This window comes from Pipistrellus kuhlii, unplaced genomic scaffold (genome assembly GCF_014108245.1).
Source record: "Pipistrellus kuhlii isolate mPipKuh1 unplaced genomic scaffold, mPipKuh1.p scaffold_m20_p_4, whole genome shotgun sequence".
NCBI classification, from domain to species: Eukaryota; Metazoa; Chordata; class Mammalia; order Chiroptera; family Vespertilionidae; genus Pipistrellus; species Pipistrellus kuhlii.
The window spans coordinates 11,143,726-11,167,956 of record NW_023425540.1 but is presented as its reverse complement, the minus strand read 5'-3'; the positions used below and the strand labels follow the sequence as shown (position 1 = coordinate 11,167,956).

The 24,231-nt window shown below is 49.4% G+C and overlaps 1 protein-coding gene across 2 annotated transcripts in view; it reads right to left on the bottom strand.

The window, feature by feature from the left end:
- Positions 1 to 796: 796 nt before the first annotated feature.
- ANKRD33B (ankyrin repeat domain 33B) overlaps positions 797 to 24,231 on the bottom strand; it is a 63,801-nt gene continuing 40,366 nt past the window's right edge. The window contains exons 3-4 of one of the 2 annotated variants that reach the window (XM_036411214.2): positions 16,569 to 16,709; positions 797 to 7,266 (exon numbers count right to left, since the gene is read on the bottom strand). In XM_036411214.2, the coding sequence (XP_036267107.1) occupies positions 6,458 to 7,266; positions 16,569 to 16,709 (950 nt within the window). In that variant the 3' untranslated portion in view covers positions 797 to 6,457. The remainder of the gene's footprint in view (positions 7,267 to 16,568; positions 16,710 to 24,231) is intronic. The other variant, XM_045571876.1, reaches the window with a different exon arrangement.

Below are 24,231 nucleotides of genomic sequence, written 5' to 3'. Positions count from 1 at the left end.
GGAGGGTAGTTGCCAGGGGACCAGGCCTGCAAGCAAGGGTATTTTTTGGGGGGGCTATTGGGGGCAACCAAGCCAGCAGGGAAGAGGAGTTAGGAGGGACCAGGCCTGCAGGGGAGGACAGTTAGGGATGATCAGGCTAGTAGAAGAGTGGTTAGGGGGTGATCAGGCTGGCAAGCAGAAGTGGTGAGGGGCAATCAGGCAGGCAGGCAGGCGAGCAGTTGGGAGCCAGCAGTTTTGGATTGTGAGAGGGATATCCAACTGCCCATTTAGGCCTGATCCATGGACAATCAGACATCCCTCGAGGGGTCCCAGATTGGAAAGGGTGCAGGCTGGTCTGAGGGATATCCCCCCACCATCCTGTGCATGAATTTTGCGCACCAGGCCTCTAGTTTTAATGAATGGCAAAGTATTCATTGGTAACTTAAAACATTTTTTAAATGTTATCTTTGAAAAATAAAGCAAAAGTATGCCAGAAGAAGAAACTGCACATTTATTTTGATTCAAATAAGTGACATTAAAAATAATAATATATATTTCCTTAGCTGGTTTGGCTCAGTAGATAGAGTGTGGGCCTGCGGACTGAAGGGTCCCAGGTTCAATTCCAGTCAAGGGCAGAGTAGGGGGCATTCAAGAGGCAGCCAATCAATGATTCTCTCACATCATTGATGTTTCTCTCTCCCCCTCTCCCTTCCTTTCTGAAATCAATAAACATATATTTTTATAAAATACTGGTATATTTCATTGTTTCATTTGCTAATTTATACACACTTAAATTTATTCAAATATCACACTCTGGTACCATAAGAATATTTATTTCACAAGTGATTTTTAATTCTATAACTACAATTTCCCCCACATTTTTACATTATCACATCTTTTTTTCTACACTTTTAAAACACTAAGTACAGAATTTATTAGAAGTTAAAAAGGAAAGGTACATTCTTTCTGCTGAACAATATATCATATTTAACTTAAAGATGATTTACCTTTTGGATATCAAAACCCAAGCTGCTGGGGTCACATTTATTTGGGAGTTCCAAAATAGCCCTGAGGTCTAAATAGGAAAATACCTCCTATAAACAAACACTCTCACTTCCAAATAAAACACTATAAAAGTTACAGAATCACATCCGGACCCAACGTTTTCACAATATCCAGAAACCTACCGGATTTTTAGAAATGACAACGAAGATAGCTTTACATCCAGAACAATAGCTTATCCCAAGATGAAACAGAACTGGAACCCTGGTCCCTCTCACACACATCCGCAGACCCCACGGGAGTCCCAGGCAGGGTGATTCGCATGAAGAGAATTTCAATGCGATTGGCTTTCCCTGTTTCTTTGAGTGGGTGTGTTGTTCAAACTCCTTAGGCAGTTCTGAAGGCTCCCAGAGTTGCTGGTGACATTTCTGAGTGTATATCTTCTCTTTATAGTTTTCATCAAATTCGACATTGCTGTGCAGTCCCAAACCAGCTTCTAGACCTTCTGCTCCCCAACTGCTGTGAAAGCGCTTCCACGTGACCCCTTCCCCCTCCCCCCCACAAAAAAACAAAACTTCCTAATGCATCAGGTCAACACAGGCCCGCTCTACCCAGCACGGCAGCCTCGCTTTTGTTTCTCTTCCACATTTTCCTTAAGAAGGGATCACAGTCTGATGGACCGGTTTCTCTCAAGCCCCAAACTACGTTACCTTAGATTCGAGTATCTATCACGGAGGCTGACTTGGGGAACTCTTAGCACTTCTTAAAGGGTAAAGTGTGGATTCTATGTCAGCCCGGCGCCAAATCTCAGGGAGTCAGCCCCACCCGGTGGCCACTCTCCAACCAGAGTCCTCCGAGTCAGGGCCCCTCCGTGCCAGGATGTCAAGGAGGCATACCAGCTATATAACCTCGCCAAGGAGCTCCTCTATTAGTCACCCGGGCCAAACTGCCTCTGAAAAGCAAGTCCTGTGCTAGGACACACTGGCTGTGTTACACGTGTGTTGGCCTGAGTGCCCACAGTGGCCTTGGCCGTCCGGTCCTCCTGAATACACACCGTCCAAGCAGGTCACCCCGGACATTTCCCGGGAGCCACAGTGAAGCCACAGCAGCAGTCACCTCTGTGAGCACAAAGCCAGGTCTCCTCTCAGGTCACGTGTGTGCGTGCATGTGTGTGCACGCATGGGCACACACACACACCTTATCACACACTGTCCACTCTGGCCCAGCTTTGCTGCTGCGGGCTGTCACGGCACCACAGGGCCACACCTGTCACGTCGGCTTATTTCAGGCTGGGTCGGAGCGAGGAGGTTGTGTAGACTGTACGCGTCACTGGCCTTCATCTGAGCCACTCAAAAATCAGCTCCTCAGTCCTGCTGGTTGCAGGGTTTCCTCTTTCTTTGAAAAAATAACCTCCAGGGGAAGGTCTGTGGCCACTTATTTTAAATGTTAATGAGGAGCCACGTGAATTCAAGGGCACCGAGGCGAGCAGCTGACGCAGCAGGCACACAGAACAGATGCCCACATAAGTTCTGAAAGCGTGGAGGTGCACTCCGAGGAGGGCGCAACCTCAGCTGGGAAGAGCCGTTTCTGTGCTGAGTGCTTTGTGGCAGCCGACAGCTCTGCCGGGCGGTTTTCTGTCATAAACGTGACCCGGCTGTCTTAGGAGTGACTGTGCTTGGCCTTCCACCCTTCCTTCCCCAGATGACTGACCCCGGCCCTCCCGGCAGCTGCTGGATGGGACCCGGCTAAGGCGAGCCTGCTGCAGGGGAAACTGAGGCCCAGGCCCAGAATCCGAACAGTTCCACGTGCTGGCGTTTTCGCATATGAAGGGCTGGTGGTGAATAGGAGCTTCCCATCGTTTGGGATAAGCCTTCATACTCCCGGGAACGACCTGGTTGTATGAGGGTGGGAAAGTGAGCGGGCGGGCGTCTGCAGGGGAGCTGGGGCAGAGGGACAGCTGACAGCAGCAGGGCTGCAGCTCCTCGCCCAGAGCGAGCTTAGCTTAGCGAGCTTCTGGGAAGAGGGCCTCCCTCTCCTGTAGTGTGGACGGGGCGGGCACCTGCTCCTGCCGGAGGCTGCGGGAGCCCAGTCACACCCGCTCCGTGGTCTCGGCTCAGTTATTTACGCCTCAGGGAGGCTTCTTCAAACCTCCGTGCCCAGGATTCTTCCCGGGACAGCAGCTCCCCATCCGTCGCCGGGCCGGGGTCTGGCTCCAGCCATGCGATTCCGCTTCACAGACGGCAGCCCAGCGGCCGGAGACCTGGTCACCCACGGCCCGCAGAAGCCGCCTGGAACGGTCCCTCCGAGCCCCAAGGCCCACTTCCGAACGGCATCGCCAAATCCAGCCTTTTCGGCACAGTGAGCCTCGGCCTTAGGAGGGCCCGCAGCTAAGATGACGAAGGGACTGTATTGCCCGCCTTCATAGTCCTGAGGTGTCGCATGCTACCCATGGGAGCCGCGTCAAAAAGGCAGAGGTCCCTAATGCTCTGGGGTGTCTCCCTGGCGCAGCCAGAGAGCCCTGGAAGGTGCGAGCGGCCTGACGCCCAGGCCATCCCCGATGCCCAGGCCACCCCAGACGACCGCCCAGGGTTCCCTGCTCTCCCGCTCTGAGCTTGGTGCTGGGCTGGCAGAAGCAGCCTTGATCACATGAGCACATAGAAAAGGGAGTCATTTCACACCACACCCCGATGTCAGATGGGGAGGAGCCAGCTCTGCAGTCACAGCGATGAAGGGGTCCTTGTGTTATCACTGCCACCGCAGCTCCCACGGGTGAGCTTCTCTCCATACACACAAAGGGCCGCATCCACAGGCCGCCGAGAGGCGCTGAAGCCACTCCATGTCCACCCCAGAGCCCTGGGGCAGCAGGTTCTGGGTTCCCAATAACCAGGAAACCTTGACCGAGGGGCCATTCCCAGACATCCCCCCTGGGAAATAGCAGCACTGGCATTGCCTTAGACACATTTCCTCTGCCTAGTTTAATCGTAATTCATACAAACACTACAAAGTATTAAAACATACTTCCACTTTGCCCCTAACTATGTTTATATATAAATCCCTGAGAAGGTACCTGTCAAGTTGAAATTTACTATTTATAGTTCATAAATATCCGGGTGCAAGCAGACACCTGACCTCCCCACTCTGTACATCGATGGGGGGGGGGGGGGTTGTCATCTGTCAGGAGAGAAACTTAGGGCTTCCTCCCTAAAAGCCAGGGAGTACGGGGGGGGGGGGGGGGGGTTCTAAGCCATCTGCTTGGACGCTAGAAAAATCTGCACTTCGTTCACTACTGTGTGTTTGGAGGGCATGACATGAACACTCAGCAGGGACACTCACTGCCTCTCTGAGTGGCCTTGCTTTCCCGCCCTGTTCAGACCTCAGAGCAGTGGGGCTAGGGATGAATAAGGCAGTTAGCCAAACCCGGAGAAGGAAACAGCAGAGGAAGAAAAGGCAGGTGAGGAAAAGGAGAGGAGGCGAACGGGATGGCAGGGAACAAGTGTGACAACGCCAAGGAGACATGGAAACCAGAAGGGCCAGCCGTGCCCCTGCCCTGACACTGGTCACAGGGGCAGGGACTGGCCCCTGAGTGAGACACTGCGGCCAGCCATTCAAAGCCACAAAAATACATCAACGCCGAAAATGGGATCTGAAAGGATGCCAGACTGTCAGAGAGTCCAGGGATGCTTCCACTTCGGGGACCAGCCCTCATCTTGGCCCATCCCAGCTCCTGGGCGCCAGGGTGGCCTGCAGGCAGCTGCTACCAGCTATGCTCACAGTGGGCCCAGCCCTCCGTGCCATCCTCCCTGTGCCTCTCTGGAATGCAGGTGGAACTCACTACAATCGGACCTTAAAAGCGGAGCTATCACCACACCTGTTCCCCATGGAATGTGCAGCAGGGAGGGTGTGGGGAGTGAGTATGAGACCCCTGGTTACCCAATGCCTGGTAGTGCTGGTGGGAGGGAACAGAGAGGCCAGAGCCACCGCCACCACCCGCAGCATGAGACAGCCGGGCCCAATGTCGCCAGTGAACACGGTTTGACCTGTGAATCCAGGAGGATAATGCAGCGCTTCTCACTCTCTGTAATATTTTAAATCTAAGCTTCCAAGCAGGACATAAATAAAGTGCTGTCAGTAGTGCATATGTGACCATACTCTACAGCCCCGTTGGCCAGAGATTCATTAGAGTTTCTCAGTGCTTGGCAGATTAAAAAAAAAAAAAAAAAAAAAAAAGTGTGGACAGAAAACTCCTACTGAGAGTTCAGGGCCCAGGGCAAGCCACATCTGTGCTCTGCCAAAGTCCCCATATCCCATCTTGGAAATTCTACACAGTCGGTGTGAGGATGAAGTGAGCATCGGGGCAGCTCTCAAAGGAAAAGGAAAAGGAAAAGGCAGTCCGCACCAGGCATCGTTGGCACTGAGTCGGAGGAGTGCACTGCCCAGCCCTCTGGAGGAGGCTTTGCCTAAAAGTCAGTTCTAATCCCTGGTCCTCTACCAGTTACCCCCTCCATTCCAGGGGTTTCACTCTGGGGTCCTTATCTGTTTCGCATCTTTCTAATATTTTAAGAACACCTGAACTCTATTTATCAAAGAGCACATATCACTTTTTGTTTTTCTAATAATAATAATAGTAATGTATTAGCTTTGCCCCCATTTTATTAAAAAGAGTTTTGCTTCTTATATCTGTTTTGGAATATGGTAAAGATTTTGTAGCAGCTTACCTAAAATCCCTTGCTTAAAGTGAGTTTAGTTCCCGCAATAAATACATGCTTCTCTATGCACTGTCTCATACTTTGACAATAGGTTTCTCTTCATTGTTACTCCCGTGTGAATAAAATAGCTTTAACAAATAAGATATAAGGAAATCTGATTCCTGTCTCACTTGATCATTTTGCTGTAAAAAAAAAAAATGTCTCCATCAAATAGAAACAAATATTTGGCATCACTTATTAAAATCAATAAGAATACACAGGGCTATGGGTACCCACAATGAGAATGGAAAGTAAGATCAAAATCAGCAAAAAAAGGAGGGAGAATTTTCCTAAATTCCGTATGAAATCATAGAGATATCACACATAATTATTGCTAGGAGCAACATTTTAAGCAAAGGATCTTTCGATAAATGCATTAAAACTGTCTTAAATACAAACAACCCTACCACTAGTAAAATGCTGCAAATTTTATCGTGATTAAAATACAAAATTATACAGAAAATGCCCTTGGATAACTTGGCCTTCAAATTTTCTTGAGGTTCTTCTAAAGGCAGGTAGGCTTTTAGGCAAACTGCCCGCCAGGTGTATTTGATGGCCAGGAGAACTGGTTTTAGGCAAAGCCATTTGTGCTGTGACCCACTCACCCTTGGGTGCAGCCTGAACAGACATGGATTGCTCTCTGGGGGCTCCTAGAGGCTCCTGTCCCGCAGGAGAAAGCGGGGCCCGGAGCGCATCCTTCCTCGCGCGCAGCCCGCACCCTCCCCGCAGCCTCACGTCCGCCTCCTCCAGGGCGCCGCCCGCCGGCCCTTGTGCGCGGCCGCCGCGCGCTGCCTCTCCGCCTCCTCCGCCCTCCGCTTCTCCTCCTTGGCCTCCTTGTACCGCCACTTGGGCAGCTGCAGGTGCGAGCTGTCCTTGGCGCCGGCCTTGGCGGGCGCCCGCTCGGGCTGGAAGGTGGGCGCGGGCGCCTTGGTGATGCGCACCCGGGGGATGGGGACGCCGGGCCGCACGCTGCTCCGCCTCCGCAGCGCCAGGAGGCTGGTCCTCCGCGGGGCCGCCAGGCTGGCTCTCGGGGCGCCCTCCCTGGAGGCCCCCACAGCCTGGGGGGTCCGGGATGGCTGCTCGGGCTCCTCCGCCTTGTCCCTCTCCTGGGCGCGGGTGTCTGGGGCCCCCGGAGCCTGCAGGATCTCCTGGACCGCCAGCCGCCTTTTCCCCACGCAGGGCGGGTCCTCGGGGCATACGGTCCGGCAGGCGATGGCCACCGCGGGGCTGTAGAGGCTCGTGGTCATCCTGACCATGTGGTCCAGGGCGCCCCCGTCCGCCAGGCCCGGGCGCGAGCGGGGGGTCAGCGTGGAGCGCACGAACTCCGTGAGCCTCTGCAGGCAGCTTTTGTTGCTCCCGGGCTTCAGGGCCCCCTCGAGGGGCCGCGGCAGCTCCGCCTTGTACTTCTCCCCAAACTGCTCCGCGCAGGGGCGCTCCAGCAGCCTCCCCATGAGGCGCACGGCCTCCGTCCGCCCCGTGTAGGTGGCCCACTCCTGGGGCGACATCCCGCGGTGGGGGTCCCTGGCGTGGACGTCCGCCCCTGAAAAACACAGGCAGTTAGGAGGGAGGTGGCAAGCGGAATGAAATGGGTCAAACTTCCCAAACCTAACAGCGGCCTCTCGCCCTGGGCAAGTAGAGACAGACATTGGATGAACCTGCCTCTGGTCATCCCCGGCTGTTTCCTATAACACAGACCACCTCGGCACGCTCCACTTAATGGCCTCTTTCCTAAGTAAAACCACCTGGCCTCGGCACCCAAACACTGGGATTTCTGAAGCAATGAGATTTCTTGGCTTTCCAGCAATGGAGAGATGAAGACAACACAGGTGCTCTGTGAACAGGCGACTGTTGCTGCTAGAATGTTCTAAAAATACACAGTACTGGGGCCCTTGCATCTACACTGAGTGGCCAGATTATTATTATGATCTCTGAATGCAGAATAATCTGGCCACCCGGGGTGTGTGTGTGTGTGTGCATACAGACACACACACACAGACACACACACACACACACACACGCACACACACACTGGGCCACTTAGAGGCCCAGTGCATGAATTTGTGCATGGATGGGTGAGTCGGGCCAGCCTGGCCAGGAGAAGGGGACATGATAGTTGGCCGGCCAGCCTGCCTGCTGGTCAAACTCCTGGTCGAGGGAACAATTTGCATATTAGCCTTTTATTAAATAGGATATACACTGAGTGGCCAGATTATTATTATTATCTCTGAACGCATAATAATCTAGCTACTTGGTGCATACGTGTGTGTGTGTGTGTGTGTGTGTGTGTGTGTGTTAAAGGCCCAGTGCATGAATTCGTGCATGCGTGGGGTCCAGCCTGGCCAGGGGAGGGGACACGGTAGTTGGCCAGCCAGCCTGCCTGCTGGTCGAACTCCTGGTCGAGGGAACAATTTGCAAATTAGCCTTTTATTATATAGGATGTACACTGAGTGGCCAGATTATTATGCGTTCAGAGAGCATCATCATCTAGCCACTCGGTGTATTTATTACCTCCCTGTCCCCCCCCGGGTCTCTGAGAGCAGGGGAGCCCCGTCGTGATCTTGCAGAAATGGAAAGCCGTTTTCACGTCTCACACTGAGTGGTTAGTTGATGGTGGCTCTGTCATCTTTACCAGACTGTGAGCTCCTCCAATGCCAAGGCCACGCCTCGCTTTTAACTTCTCACCACACAGCACACTGGCTGGTGGTAGGCGTACATTTAACAAAGGTTTGTTCCAGGATGGATGGTGGTCACAGTGGCCGAGGAACCTGCCTGAACTCTCAAAGCCGGTAAGAGAGAAGTCCATGACCCTCTCCCCAGGCACTTCCCTCCCCCCGACCTAGCCCCCCACCCCCACCAGCAGGCCCTTCCTCGGTGAGTTTTCTGTGTCAGCATGGTCAGGCTCTAGGACTCAGGGATTTAATTAAACACAAACCAGGTGTGCTGTGAAGGTATTGTGTACATGTGGTTAATGCTGACTTGAAGTCACGGAGACTGCCTGAGGTAACATGGGTGGGCCTTGTCCCATCAGCTGATGGTCTTAAAAACAAAACCCGAATTTTCCGAGAAGAAGGAATTCCACTCCATACTGCAGCCTCAGCTCCTACACTGCTGTGCAGACCTTGAGCTTGCCAACTCCCAAGCCAACGTAAGCCAGTTCCTTACACCTCTTAATAAAATAAACGTCTTGCTGAAGCCAGTTTGGCTCAGTGGATAGAGCGTTGGCCTGCGGACTGAAAGGTCCCAGGTTCAATTCCGGTCAAGGGCATGTACCTTGGTTGTGGGCGCATCCCCAGTGAGGGGTGTGCAAGTGGCAGCTGATCAATGATTCTCTCTCATCGGTGTTTCTAACTCTCCATCTCTCTCTCTTCCTCTTTGTAAAAAATCAATAAAATATATATTAAAAGTAAATAAATAAACGTCTTAATGTGCTAGTATATCACTCATTGGTCCTGTTTCCCTGGAGAACCCTGACTCCTACACCCTCACAGTCTCACTCACACTAGTCACTTCCTTAATGAATCCACACCACCCACTGGGCCCTCTGAATGCTGCATACGTTTCAGAATTAATAAGGAGTTGCTGTTCAATTCATCTTGGTCCCATCTCAGCCCCACCTACAGTTAAAAATCACTCGGGATTTCAAGTCCCATTAGTCATGTTTCCATGGGCAAAGCGATGCGGAGAAGGGGAGCAACTATCTCCTCTGCGAGCTCGCCAGGGACCAGGCTGGCTGAGGCTTCCGTCCCACGCAGACCCGGGTGCCTGACTGTGGGGACTGGTCAGTATGTGCTGAACCAGCAGAGCAGGGGAGCCCGTGGCCCGTGGCCCACGGCCCAGGCAGATCCAGCTCCCCCGGTTTCACCTGGTAATGCTCCTGATCCTGTGACACATTAAAGAATAGCCATATTAGAAGAGTGGTAATTATTTGGAACTGGAAATCAAGGTGGAACTCATTAGCTGGAGTACAATTTATAAACGGACTGAAATGAAAAGGGGGCAGTAAAAGTGTCATTGCAAAAAATAGATGACACATTAAACCTTAATTAATTGCATGTCACTTAAAAAGGAACAAACTGCAGAATTAAAATCTTAATGAACACTGCTTGAAAGAGACATTTTTCAAACGCTAATGGAAAGCTAAAGGAACAGCTGTCCAAAGTTTAGCATGCCCCTTCCTGGTCCTCAGGTACCTCTTCCAGAGGATCCTGGAAAAATACAAACATTCTAAAGGACAAAGGCCACTCTAACTGTAACACAGCTCGAGAATCTGATTCCTGCGATAAGTCAGGGAATCACTTAAGAAATTACTGTGAAGGATAATATTAATGCCCTGGACGTAGTGATTAAATCATGAGAGAGACAAGTGCTGATGATTAACACAGTTATAAATACAGTACCCCTTTCAGAGACTATGGAAAACTTCCGAAACGTAACTGTATCCATCTTCTCCCCATGAGACTACTGGCCTCCTCATCTCTTAATTTGTTTGGCCCAGGGCGCCAGGCAGGCAGACAGGGGTAGGGCTCCTGCCAGAGGGCCCATTTGCTGCCCGTGTTGAGTGCTGTGAGATGCCTACACAAAATCCTCTATTTTACTCAGGGAGCAACGTGCTCAGCTCGAAGCAATGCTCCATAATTGGTCTTTCCCGGGGTTTCACAACCTCGGCACCATTGACATGTCCTGTGCACTGTAGGGCTTGTAACAGCATCCCTGGCCTCCACCCACCCGATGCCAGGAGCAGTCTACCAGTTGTGAAAGCCAAAAGCATCCCACACCTGGCCCAAGGCAATCCCGTGGCCCACGTGAACCCCAGAGAGAAGGCCGTTGTGTCCTGCTGAGGGACCAATGTGGTTGGGCTGCTGCCTTCTGCCTGAAGCAGGAATCTGCAGCCTGACGCTGGATGACCATTCTGCAATCATGAGGGGACCAGACAAGCAGCTTGGGGCGAAGTGGACAAGAGGCAGGAACTGGGTCTGTGATGTCCTCAGAGCCCTGGCCCAGCTCTGCGTGGTGATTGCCTACCACAAAACTTCTATTAGTAGAGGGAGAAAAATGCACTTCTTTAAACCACTGTCAAGTCAGGATTTCTGTTCCTCACGCAGGAAGCATTGTAAACAGGTCCTAAAGGAAGACGAGCTACCTTCCGTCACTCATTCTGAGGACACTTTTCCCAGGTGGTCATGGCCAGGTCCATGGGACCAGCAGGGCACGGGCAGAGTCCAAGAGGCATCACTCCCTTCCCTATTTCTCCCACCCCCACCCCCACATTATCTATGCTTCAAAGCCCAGCCCTGTCTCCCTCCTGCCCACAGGCCTTTCCAGCCACAGAGGACCACTGTGGACCAGTCCTACAGGCCTTCTCCTTGCCCCCTCTGGCCTGTATCTTGAGGTCTAATCACTCTGACAAGTCAGGATGCAGGGTCACAGGAAAGAGCCCCCAGCAGGCATCAGATCATCTGCCCTCCAGCTCTCCACACAGATTTAATGTGCCCAAGAGCTCCCCTGCCCTGAGGACCCCGTTGGAGGATAAATACCCTGGTTTCCCTGGCCCACCCAAGAGGCATGTCTGAGATGTCTTATACTAGGTCTTCCCGAGGTTCTAGAAAGGGCTGACTCCGGCTGCCCACAATGGTCACCAGCCCCTCGGCACAATTTATCAGCTTTCCTGTCCTCCTGGTCTCACTTCTCTCTCCTTCACACCACTTCCCAGGGGCATCCTCCAGAAAAAGGTCCTGGCCTCAAGTCCTTGCCTTGGGGTTTGCTTTCATGGGTCTCGGAGCTAAGACTCTGCCCTGGATGATATGGAATGCCTAGTTTTTAGCCCTCTTTCTCCTTGACTGCTTGAAACTATTCCAACTGGGCAAATTCTGTTGTTGGGAAAGTCACGCTTTCCTTATAAACAGAAAGAAACCTCTTAGTGATAGCCTACCCTTTGTGGTAGCAGACCTTTGGCTTTCCAGAAGTCCATAGTCAGAGCCAGCCTGGGACAGCGTGACCACACGGTCAGTGCCGACATGTGCGTGCCTCTGCTCCCTCTTCTTCCTCATGCAGCAAGCCTCCCGCCTTCTGCTTTGTTCCCTGGCATCACAGGCAACTCCACACTTTTTGTTTGCTTGGCTGCGCTTCCCAGGAGTGGCAGCAATGATACTACCTCCCGGTTCTCATAAGCAAGTCTGGAACCTGCTGGCCTCCACAGAGTCTGTCTCTCTTCAGGGACGATCACGCCCTTCATACGGCTTCCCAGCGCCACTTACTTCAACAGGCCTGTCACCGGAGGGCATTAATATTCTCCTGAATTAACAAGGTGTCGCAGCCTGCCCCGCCATCCTCATCCTTGGGAAGCCAGAAACCAAAAGAGCCAATAAATCAGCTTTTCAGAACCGTGTGATACTGTCGTTCTAACATTACTTTATTCTGCCTGACAAGCTAAGATAAGAGCTGATATGTGCCTGTAAGTCCTGAACTATTGGAAAAGGTAAACAGTTCTGGGGGGCATCCAGTTCAATGACTCATCACGTCCAAAAGGAAAATAGCTCCTATTGCCGAAACCGGTTTGGCTCAGTAGATAGAGTGTCAGCTTGGGGACTGAAGGGACCCGGGTTCGATTCTGGTCAAGGGCATGTACCTTGGTTGTGGACATATCCCCAGTAGGGGGTGTGCAAGAGGCAGCTGATCGATGACTCTCTCATCGATGTTTCTAACTCTCTATCTCTCTCCCTTCCTCTCTGTACAAAATCAATAATATATATATATATGTGTGTGTATATATATATATATTGTATATATACAATATATATATACACAATATATATATATATATACACAATATATATATTTTTTTTTATTTTTTTATTTTTTTAAATAGCTCCTATTGAATATAGTGAAATTGCAACTTGGAAATTCATTCGGTCACAGAGGAGCACTGCCCTTGACAAAATGAGGACGAGCTGCACGTTTTTACCCCAACCTTGAATGTGCAGTAATGCTGATGCCTTTCGCTTTGAAATGGCCACAGGGCGGCCATCCTGTGACCAGCTCTCAAGGTACCTTTTGCAGCTGCACACAAATGCCAATCCTAAAGAAATACTCAGGCGTTAGGACCTTTAAAAGCTTTAACTTTTCCTACTTTGCTATTATATATTAAATGGAAATAAGGCAAAAATACTTGTGCACGTTTTTAAAGTACCTTTCACGTAACAGGTGTCTTTATTGCTGTCCACCAAACCCAGGAAGACATTCAATCACACTTTTTTTCTCTTAAAGCAGGCACACACATCTACCAGAAAAGGAAAAGGAAACTCACTTACCAGGGGGGAAAGAACTGTAAACTAACTCAGTAGTAACAGTTGAACATGGAAATATTCTGGAAATTAAATACTGCAACCAAAGCCCCAAGGGGTGGGGCAAAAGCTCCCCAAGAAAGGTGTCAGGTTTTTATTTGAAGAAGAAATATAGGGCAAGATGGAAGGAAGAAAGCATATATAAGAGGGGGAAATCTTTTCGCACTTACACTGGTTACATCATCAGGAGGCGACTATGTACCCCAGGGAATGGCTGCCAATGTCTGGGTATAATTTCGGTTGTCAGTTTTGGGGATGCTGCAGCCACCTGTTGTCCAAGGCCAGGGATGAGCTGAGCCTTCTATTTATTGCCAGTACAGCTCCCAACCACAAAGAATCACCTGGCTCCAAATGCCAATCATGCCAAGATTAAGAAACCCTGAGTCACGTGCCTGTTGCTGTCAATAAGAAAGTTTAAGTATCTCATCACAAGAATACATTTCAAAGGGAAAAATATACCATATATTTTCATGAATGTAACTGATAATTACTGAATACACAAGCTCACCAAAAACAATAATAATAACAACAATAATCAACACGGACTGAATGTTTCCTCCATCCGAGGCATCAGTCCAAGGAACTCATTCAACCCCCACCCTGACTTCCTACATCAGCTGCTATCCTTTTTATAGAAGAGGAAACTGAGGCTCAGAACACCAGGTGATCGACTGTTGGTATGGACAGGGTAAGTGGAGGAGCTAGAATTTGAGGCCAGGAGTCCTGGCTTCCAAGTATGTTCTGTTGACCATTCTGTTCTGACCACATACAGGTCAGGAATGCACACCCTCAGGGTCTGTACTCATATGGATTACTCTAGACCAGTGGTCAGCAAACCACGGTTCATGAGCAACATGTGGCTCTTTGGCCCCTTGAGTGTGGCTCTTCCACAAAATACCACGGCCTGGGCGAGTCTGTTTTGAAGAAGTGGCGTTAGAAGAAGTTTAAGTTTAAAAAACTTTGGCTCTCAAAAGAAATTTCAATCGTTGTACTTTTGATATTTGGCTCTGTTGACTAACGAGTTTGCCGACCACTGTTCTAGACTGATGGGAAAGGGCTCACAGAGGATGAAATAGGAAAAGGAGCGTACAGAAAGACCAATGCCAAATGTGGTATCCACATCACTGAGTGGGAAAGGAACAACACTAACATCGAGCACACTGCCTGTAAACAGGCCCATCACTCAGGCGTTGCTGTTATTCTGTGACCGTGTAGACAAAGCCTAAACCTCCGCCAGGCTTGGAGGAGAAACAACAGCGGCACCCAGGCAACTGGCCTATAAACAAAAGGGCTGGTGATTCAAATAAATTCACTGGGAAGTATGCACAGATGTAACTGATCACCACACACTTCTGGTTGAAAAATAAAATTGTTAATGATCTATCCGAAGTTTTAACTACGTCCAGAGTGAAAGCAGATGAAGCGCTTGACTGCCATTTAACCAGAAGCAGCGTCTCTCCCAGGCACAGGACAGGCAGAGCCTACACTCTGCTGAAACTGGTGTCTCACTTTGGAAACTGTCACTGAGCCCAAAGCACAGTCAATGGGATTCATGTAAGTGCGATCTTTTTTTTAGTTCCAAGAACATTTCCATCTTCAAAGCCTCCATCTTCATTTACTGAGTTTATTCTTCTCGCAGCATCCCCTGAAACACTCAGGTTCAGGCCAGAGGAAGAAGAATCTAAACCAAGCTGCAGATCTTATAACCCATCTAATCACAAGGAAAACGACAGACAGGCTCAGACTGGAGGGCACTGCCTTGTGGCCAGTATGCAGACGGTCAATCATGGACAAGGAGGCAAGACTAAGAAACTGTCAACGACCAGGGGGAATGGGGACTCATGACAACTAAACATGAAAGCCTGGGTGGGACCCTGGAATGGAAAGGGCACATCAGAGGAAGAACAGGTAAAATCTGAGCAAGTCTGGAGTTTGGTGAACAGTCTTGTACCAATGTCAGCCTCTTAGGAAGATGCTAACATACAGTGTAGGCTATATGGGAACTCTCTGTCCTACGTTTGTCACTTTTCCATCCACCTGAAAGGATTCCAAAATAAATGTTTATTTCTTAAAAATAAGTTGTATACACAGAAGGACAGGGCTGACAGCTCATAGAGTGTGGATGCTGTCCTCAGATATGAAGATTGGCAGGGAAATGCACTTGGGGAACCCACAGCACCAAGCGGGATAGGTGAGCCCATAGCCAAGAACAAAATAAGTTAAAATAATGAAATTAATTCATGTCAACAGCAGCATCACACACTGACTGACTGACTCTCCCCATGCTGGATCCTGGGCGTGTGCTTTACACACATTTTTTCTAATTTAATTCTCAAAATAACCCGATGAGGTGGTGTTAACCATGTTGTGATTCCATTGTAGAGTTGGGGAAAGAACTTGAGGCTGTCTTGTGGAATTTAGCTGTTCATTAAACATGCGTAGCCTCTGAAAGTCTACAAAATATTTTCCTATTTAATCCTCAGAGGGTGAGAAGGAAGTCACTGTTCCCATTTTACAGATGGACACCCGGAGGCTCAGAGAAGAAAGTGCTTCCTCCAAGATGGCGGTGCCGTAAAGAGCAAAGGGGGTGCCCTGCTGATCCAGAGCTACACACAGACCTTTCTACTCTGTGACCCCCTCATAGAAAAGGAAGCCGTCATGCCGGGGTTCTTTTCCCAGCCTTACAAAGCGTTCAGCAATCTGGAGAAAGCTGCATGTGATTCATGAAGGAGTCCATGGACAAAAAGATAGTTTTGAAAGGCATTGGGGGTCAGAGGAGCTTCAGCTGAAGGAGCTAGAAGACTCTCCATGTCTCAGGACCCTGAGTTTTTATTCAACACAATTTGTCCCAAGGCAAGGTGGAAATATACACTTCAAAGGGTAAGGTATCAAAGGGTTTACAGAGATAGTCAGTTTCTGGAATAGCCTACAGCTGTTCAGGTGTTTGGCCAACAGGAGGCAATAAAATGCCCTGAGCTGTCTGGCAGCTAACAATTATCCTATCCAGGTTTGGGGGAAATGCCTTAGCTGTTTCAACAAGTAAATTATATATGTGGCTCACTCTTGTTGAGCCCACCAAGTCCCATCAACCTTTTGATGGAACTCTCGTAATTATTAAATGCTGGAATTGGTTCCCGGCACAGCCACATACCACATACCACACCACCATTGGCTCCAACCATCAGTAAGCAGGGATTTAGGATGGCAACCAGGCTGACCCACCGACCCTGCGCCCAACTCCAATAGAACAGACTTGCTGCTCAGCGCCAAAACCAGAGAAGTGAGCAAGGAGGGGTGTCCTGCCAGGTGACCAGTGCCGTGACCTCCCTCCCCATCCTGAAGGTGGCTACCCTTGTTCGTTGGTTTCCTTTGGATGGTGACAGCCGTGTAGCTCATTAGCCCTCGTTTCCACAGGGCTGATTCATCCCTACAGCACATAGTCTTCAAGGCAGCAACATCCGCATCTCGGGTGCCCGGGACATGCAGGACGGTGGAGACGTACCTGCTAGCATCAGGGCTCGGATGCACTCCGTTCGGCCCTGCATGGCAGCTTTCATCAGGGCCGTGAACCCAAACACGTTCCTCCTTTCAAGGTCAAGCCCGGGGAAGTAGTTCAACAAGTAGTTGGTGATGGTGGCATGGCCTGCAAAGAGATTGGCACAGGTGAACCGACTGCACACCATGGAGACCACTCTTCCTAGAGAGAGAGGAACGTTGCCTGGTCCACCTCCCAGGCCAGCCCATCAGTGGAGTGTGGGTTTGCCCCTCAGACAGCAAGAAAGAATTCACAGGCACGTGTGGCTGTCTCTGCTGCTTTATTCTTGTTCCCTTCACCCACCCACTGGGAGCTCAGCTGTCCGGTAACACATTAAGGAGGAACCTGAGTAGCCAGGGCACCGCGAGATTGGCATGCACAAGTGCTGAGCTGCCTCAGCAGACCCTGCTGGTCAGGGGAAGGTCCCGGTGCTGTCAGCTCCCAGCAGGAGACACCCAGGCCCAGATGCAAACCCAAACGTGAGTCCCAGGGCCACTTCCCAGGGCGCCCAGGCTTCTGAGAGGAGAAAGCCGACTTCGCAGCAGGAGGATGTGCCAGTGCACACTGCCACCCTCTGTTACTGCTCAGAAGTGTCGGTCCCTGTCTTTCATACACAAGCACACGAACACACACACACACACACACACACACACACACACAACTCACACTTACACATTCTCACACATGCAGGGAACACAGCCAGTGTTGTTACCAAGATCCTCAGGCAAAAACCCAAGCAGGTAAGAATACTCATTAGAAAACGCAGAGTTCTCCCCTTTATTGTCTTGCACTTCCAAGAGAGACCTGATTTTCTGCTCACTCTTACCCTCCTAAGTATAAGTGGAAAAGGAAAATGTGACATAAAAAGAAGTATTCCTAGGGGTTTCAGCCCCCCACCCCCGAAAACCAAAATGGAGTGGGAGCTTTCCTCAAACAGGGCTCCCTGACCACAAAGACAGGCTCTTGGGTCAAAGGGCCAAGCAGCCCGATGGCCACCGGCCATTATTCTTAAGCCCTTGTGTGAAAGAACATCCCTCCCCACACACACACACACACACACGCCAGTGACACCTGGGCTCGGATTATTCTCAGTGTAGGGCTGCCCGGTATACTGTAGACCCCTGGTCTCCAACCACTGGCTGCTGGTAGCAACCACACCCCTCATCCCACCCTGGCTGTGATGACCCAAAAAGTGTCTAGACATTGCCAAATGCCCCCTGTGGGGCAAAGCCACCTGCTGAGAAGCACGGTCCTAGCGGGTCAAGCCTCATTGTTTCAGGACTGACCACCCCAAGGTGGAAGGGAGCTTCCTCTGCTCTTCACCTTCCCTTGGCCTCCAACCCCCCAGGACCACCTCTCAGCTGCATCTCCCTCCGGGACCCACTGGTGATGCTAATGTACTGGGGAGTGGGAGCAGACTGCGAAGCCCGCTCCTGGGCCAGCTGGCCATGCTGGGTGCCCGGTCCGCATCCTCAGACACGGAAGACCCAGATCTCTGAAAGGCCCCATCCATCCCTACCATGTACTTGGGCCTTTGGAACTGGCATTGTAGAGTTGCAGGTGTGGGGCCTTGTGGGCATGGCAGTCACTCTCTGTCCTTAACTGGGAACCACCCCCTTCCCCCATGAGGCCTCTGCACCACGGAGAAGCCAGGACATGAGGCTCCTTCCAGCTGGTTTTGGGAAGGGCACTGTGTGCGATTTGGGATGTGGCAGAAGGAGAGGCCTCCTCCTGAGGATGGGCAGCCTGTAGACAGGTGCTCCCCTGGGGCTCACCTGACTGCCCTGCAGGTGGCAAGGCTGTGAGCAGAGTGTCACCCAACGTTATCTCCGCCCACAGCAGCAAGGGGTTGGTTGCTGTCCTCCCATCCCCCCAGACAGAGTCTGGGACCCAGGTTCCTTCCTTGCAGGGCTGCTGCCCGAGCAATATCAAATCCTCCTCATCAATTTCCAAGTTAATAACAAACAAGCAACCGAATTTAGACTGAGGACTCCTAGAAGCACTGTTGTCTGCCTGCCATTGACCTCAGCACATCTCCTGAACTCACTGCAAAATTTAAAAAGAGAAACATGTAGCCTTTCCAGGAAAGAAACCCTGACTAATATGACCGTGTTGTGGGTTAACAAGCCAGAAACAGGTGGGGGTCACCCTCAGCTGTGACTCACGGGTTCCACAGCATCTGATGCCTTTTGACTCATGTCAGCCATGTGGCCCTGCACTGTCATTGACAGGGCCAGGGGCGGCGGTAACGCTAGCAGGCAGGTGCCCACAGCACTTTAATTGCTCTAAACTATGGGGGAAAGGGCGCTCTGGTCTCAGGTTGGTTGTCCGGTTCAGTGCTCTGTGGCACCTGCCAGTCAGATTTAGCCAGGGTCCTAGTGAAACCAACTGCAATTTGTTTCGAGCCATTTCTTTAAAGACGTGAAAGAGCATGTCTGTCCCAATTTTCAGCATGATGCCCTTTGCACTGACATATTCTAAACACTTTGAACAGGCAGAGAGAGGAAAAATTGAAAATCCACAAAGCAAACAGCCCATTATACAGATCCGTTCTGCATATTACGTGGAGCTCAGAAAAGCCAGCACGTGGCCAACTCATTCTGATTACAGGCGTGAGCTTTCAACAACCCGTAAAATCACTCCTGGCTCCCCACTGCCTTTGCCAGAGTAGCGGAATATAGTACCGCTTCTCACACAGATCATTCAATGAAATCAGGGTGGACCCAATGTCTCTAAAAATGTGTAGATATTAACATTTTTCTTAAGAAGCCAGGCCCATTAACCAAAGAGAGCTTCCCTTTTCTAGAGAGAAAGAGAAAAACGGATAGATATGCAAGCCTTCCTTGCACAATAAAACCCAAACTTGTACCATATTGAAATCTAGTTTGATCCTAGTCCAACTTAGAATAGGATTTATAGAATAGGATTCCCTCAAGTCCTCAGAGAAAGCCCTTTTAAAGGGTGAACTCACCATGCAGACCCCAAGAACATCTTTCCCTCAATGCTTACCTTGCCTAAGAGAAAGACACAGTTGACCCAAGGAATAAGTCCATGTGAAATACCTTCAGTGGGTGATTAAACAACAGTGTAGAGAGTTTGGCACTTGAGAGAGTTGGCTCTGAGAACACTCAAGTTCAAGTCCCCCGTAACACTTAAACTCTGAGTGACCCTGGGAAGGGGAATCAACCTCACTGAGTCCCTGTTTCTACATCTGGAAATTAAGAGATAATATAAATCTCACAATTGTGAAGACTGTAAGAGGTAATGTGTTGAAAAAAAAGTGCCTGGTACAATAAACAAGTTTCTGGGCAGGAAAGTTCCAAATAGTTTATGCAGGCACTCCACTCTCAAGGAGGTGGAGCACAGCAATGCGCCCCTTAACTTGTGGGATCCCTCCAGAGAGTAGAATATGGAAAGGTAGGAGGGGAAAGAACTTCTCAATAGAGAAACTTGGGAGACGCAACCTCAGCCAGGTGACCAAGACCAACATCAATCTGTTGTTGACAAATCACATTGATAGCAGGTACTCACAAAGAGTCTGCTTGACCCAACTTTAGTCAGGTTCCTGAAACTTTTAGGCCATCAGTGCACTTCCTTGTAACATCTAGTTTTAACAACAACAGCAACAACAACAGAAACCCCACCCTGATCTCACCAAGCTCCTCCTTCCCCACCATCCCCAGGTGATGACTGACCACCCTGGCCTGTCTTAAGCAACAACCCTGTTAGGTTGGTTTAGCTAGAATCTCCCTTATCCCTGATGTTTTCTCCAAAGTTTCCATCTACTGATTTTCCCCTTGCTCCTTATAGTGGGGGCTATAAGACCCATATTTCCTTGTTATATTTGGAGTGGAACCCAATCCCTCAAGCATATCAAACTCATGGCCGGCGGGCCACATGCCTCTACCCCATTGCAAAAGCCCAATGTGGTGGTCCCTATACCTATCAAGTGGATCCTAATGAGGGTCTGCCTTACCATCTATAACAAGTGTCATTGAATATTTTTTTTCTTTTTTAAAAAAATATATTTTATAGATTTTTTTACAGAGAGGAAGAGAGAGGGATAGAGAGTTAGAAACATCGATGAGAGAGAATCATTGATCAGCTGCCACTTGCACACCCCCCACTGGGAATGTGCCCGCAACCCAGGTACATGCCCTTGACTGGAATCGAACCCGGGACCCTTCAGTCCACAGGCTGACGCTCTATCCACTGAGCCAAACCAGTTATGGCTTTAACAGCATTCTTGATATGATGTAATGAGAATGGCACTTTCCTCTGAGGTCCGTCCTCCTCCCCAAAACCCGTAACTGCAGTCTAATCGTGAGGAAAACATCAGACAAATCTCAATTGAAGAGCATTCTACAAACTACCTAATAAGTACTACCCAAACTGTCGAAGTCATAAAGTCTGAGAAACTTCATAGCCAAGAGGAGCCTAAGGGAGCGTGACAATTAAATGTAATATGGAGTCCTACATGGGATCCTGGAACAACAACAAATGATATTAGGAGAACACTGAGGAACTTGGAATAAAGAATAAACTTGAGTCAATAATAAAAATACATCAAGATTTATTAATTCACTGGAGGCCAGGTGCACAAAATTCATGCACAGAGGAGATGGGGCCTAAACCGGCAGTCGGACATCTCTCTCACAATCTGGGACCGCTGGCTCCTAACTGCTCATCTGCCTGCCTGCCTGATCACCCCTAACCACCTCTGCCTGCCAACCTGAGTGCCCCTAACTGCCCCCTCTGCCCACCTGGTCGCTCCCAACTGCCACCCTGCTGGCCTGATCATCCCAAACTGCCCCTCCTCACCAGCCTGGTTGCCCCAAACTGCCCCCCACCCCCTACAAGCCTAGTTGCCCCACGCAGCCTACTGTTCAGTTGTTTGGTTATCACACACTAACCCCCCTGCTGGCCTGGTCGCCCCATGCAGCCTGCTGTTTGGTTGTCCATCTGGTTGTTTCGGTCATGACAGCCCCTGACTTTTTATATATTAGGATTGTGTCAAATGTATCATACTAATTCCAGATCCTAAGAACAGGGGAAACCAGGTACAGGGTAAAGAGGAACTCTCTGTCTAATCTTGGCAGTTTTTCTGTAAGTCTAAACTATTGTAAAGTCAAAGTTTATTTTATAAAAGGGATATCTAGCAGAGGGCCGCTTGACAAGACACAAGGTAGGGATAATGACTCTGGCTGGCTTACAGGTGTGGCTCCCTCCACACCATCCCTTTCCCTTACTGACGATTAGGGGAGCTCACTGAGAGGCTGTGATGGGCATGCAATGGACAGAAGACAGTGGCTGGTCCCTGCGAGCACAGGAGGATGAAGAGAAATGGTTGGCTCACAATGCACCTTTAGAAGTGAATGGACAGGCCTCGGTGATTGGCTGAGCCATATAACAGAAAGAGAAGTCAAAAGTGACCCCTGGTACCACCACAGTCTCGGTTCCTGGTACCACTCTGGATGGCCAATGGCATCTTTGCTGAGAATGTATGGAGTAGAAATCCATGGTAGCCAAGCTCGACTGGATTTTCAACCAGGTCCAACAACACTGCTGTGTTTATGGTCAACTCTCAATCCCCACATGGGAAATTTAAAACTTTCCCACTCTTAAGTCCCCTACCACACAGCAAACCCCTTCCCAGGAGATGACGCACCTCTTACTTCACAGGGGGAACAGAAACCGCAAAAAGGAAACTCCCTCAACTTTCCCCAATAGCCCCGCCAACGTCCCGCATCTACAGCAGTCCTTCCTTCCCTCCTATTGAAAAGGGAGGGTGATGCTTCCCCTAAAGATGCCAATCTCTCCTTCTCTCCAGTACTTGTGCTACCAATTATCTCCTCTTTCTCTTAAACCTCTGCATCTTTGTAAATCCATCAGATTGTATTCATGGCCCAAATTCTTCACATTGCTCTTCTCCATGTGACTTCAGAATTCTCCTGTCAAGAACTGGGATATTTGTGGTGTGCTACAAGCAAAACCTTGAAATGCACTTACTCATCTGAACTCCCTGTCACACTTGTGCCTCAACTACCTCCTAAGAACATGTCAACGCTAACTTGATGGTCCTGAGAACAGAATGAGAAATGCACGAAGCAAAACTGAGGTACCCAAGCACACCCTAGAACAGGATCCAGCTCACCACAGACACACAACGAAAAGCAGTCAAGATCCCCAGGTCCCCTGCCCATACACAGATGCATGAACAATAAATATACTTTAAAATTTGAGCTTTGTTTGTTGTGCAACAATATGCTGATATGTATGCTCAGTGTTCCAAAAAAACATATTTGCATTTTAACAACTGATAGCTCAATTTTGAAAATTAAATATATATCTATACCTACATCTATGTCTTAGTCCATTCAGGCTGCTATAACAAACTAGTGGCCTGTTGCAGGAAGATTCCTGCAATAGATGTTCCTGCTGTGGTCACTGCCCTGCCTGCTTTTCTCCCTTCTGCCTGCCTGCTTGCTTGCTTCTCAGCAGCTTCACTCCCTTCTGCAGCACTTGGCTTCTTTCTACACCGTCTGCAGTCTTCGCTCTGGCCTAGATATGCAAATTAACCATCATCTTGGTTGGGTTGATTTGGCATACTCGCCCTGATTGGTTGGTGGGTGGGGCTAATGGGTGTGGTGAAGGTGAGGTCAATTTGCATGTTTTTCTTTTATTAGGTAGGATAATTAACATATAGCACTGTATAAGTTTAGTGTACAGCATAATGATTTGAGTTACATATATTGTCAAATGATTACCACAGTGGGTATAGTTAACATCCATCATCTCATATAGGTACAGAAAGAAGAGGGGAAAAGTTTGTTTTTAGAGACAATCAGCCTGGGGATGGCATCAGAGGAATCTACATAACAAATTTACTATCTAGCCTTTATCCACTATTAGTTTCCCTTCCCATAATTTGCTGCCCTTGGAAGCCTAATACTGCTTCCTTTGTCCTGAAATTTCTCCACTAATTTATTGTTCTTTGATGAAGATGCCCTATAAGCTGGAGATCTAAGCCACCTCCTTTAGTCACTCATTTTTCCTCAAGGCCTCCCATGTAAACGTGTTTATAGAAGTCTGATTTTCTCTTGTTAAATCTGCCTTGTGTTATAGGATTCTCAGTCAGGAACTCAGAAGGGTAGAGGAAAAATTATTTTTTTCTCCTCTAAATCCCGTCTTCACCCTCAACTCTTGCACCAACACCCTGGTTGTCTTTGCAATCACTCAACTCTCCGTTTAATTCACCTGTGTGCCATTCTTTCTCCAATCTGGTGGCCTTTGCACATGCTAGTCTCTCTGCCTGGGACTTCCTTCTTTCCCTTTTACCCAGCTACCTGACGAGCTATCCCTTCTGATGCAAGTTCTTCCCTGGTCCCCCGAGGGTGGGTTAGGCAACTGAGCCATGATGTCATGTAATCAACACTCCCATGTGGCCAGTAGTCCTCAAGAGTCTGCTCATGAGTCCGAAACTTCCAATTCACTGCAATTTCAACAAATATTTACTAAATAAAAAGGCCAAAAAATTCCTACTTCTCCCTTGGAAAAAGTACACTTATCATAAAGGTTAACTTTCAAGCTATAAATCTACATTATCTGAGACTAAATGGCCATCACAATG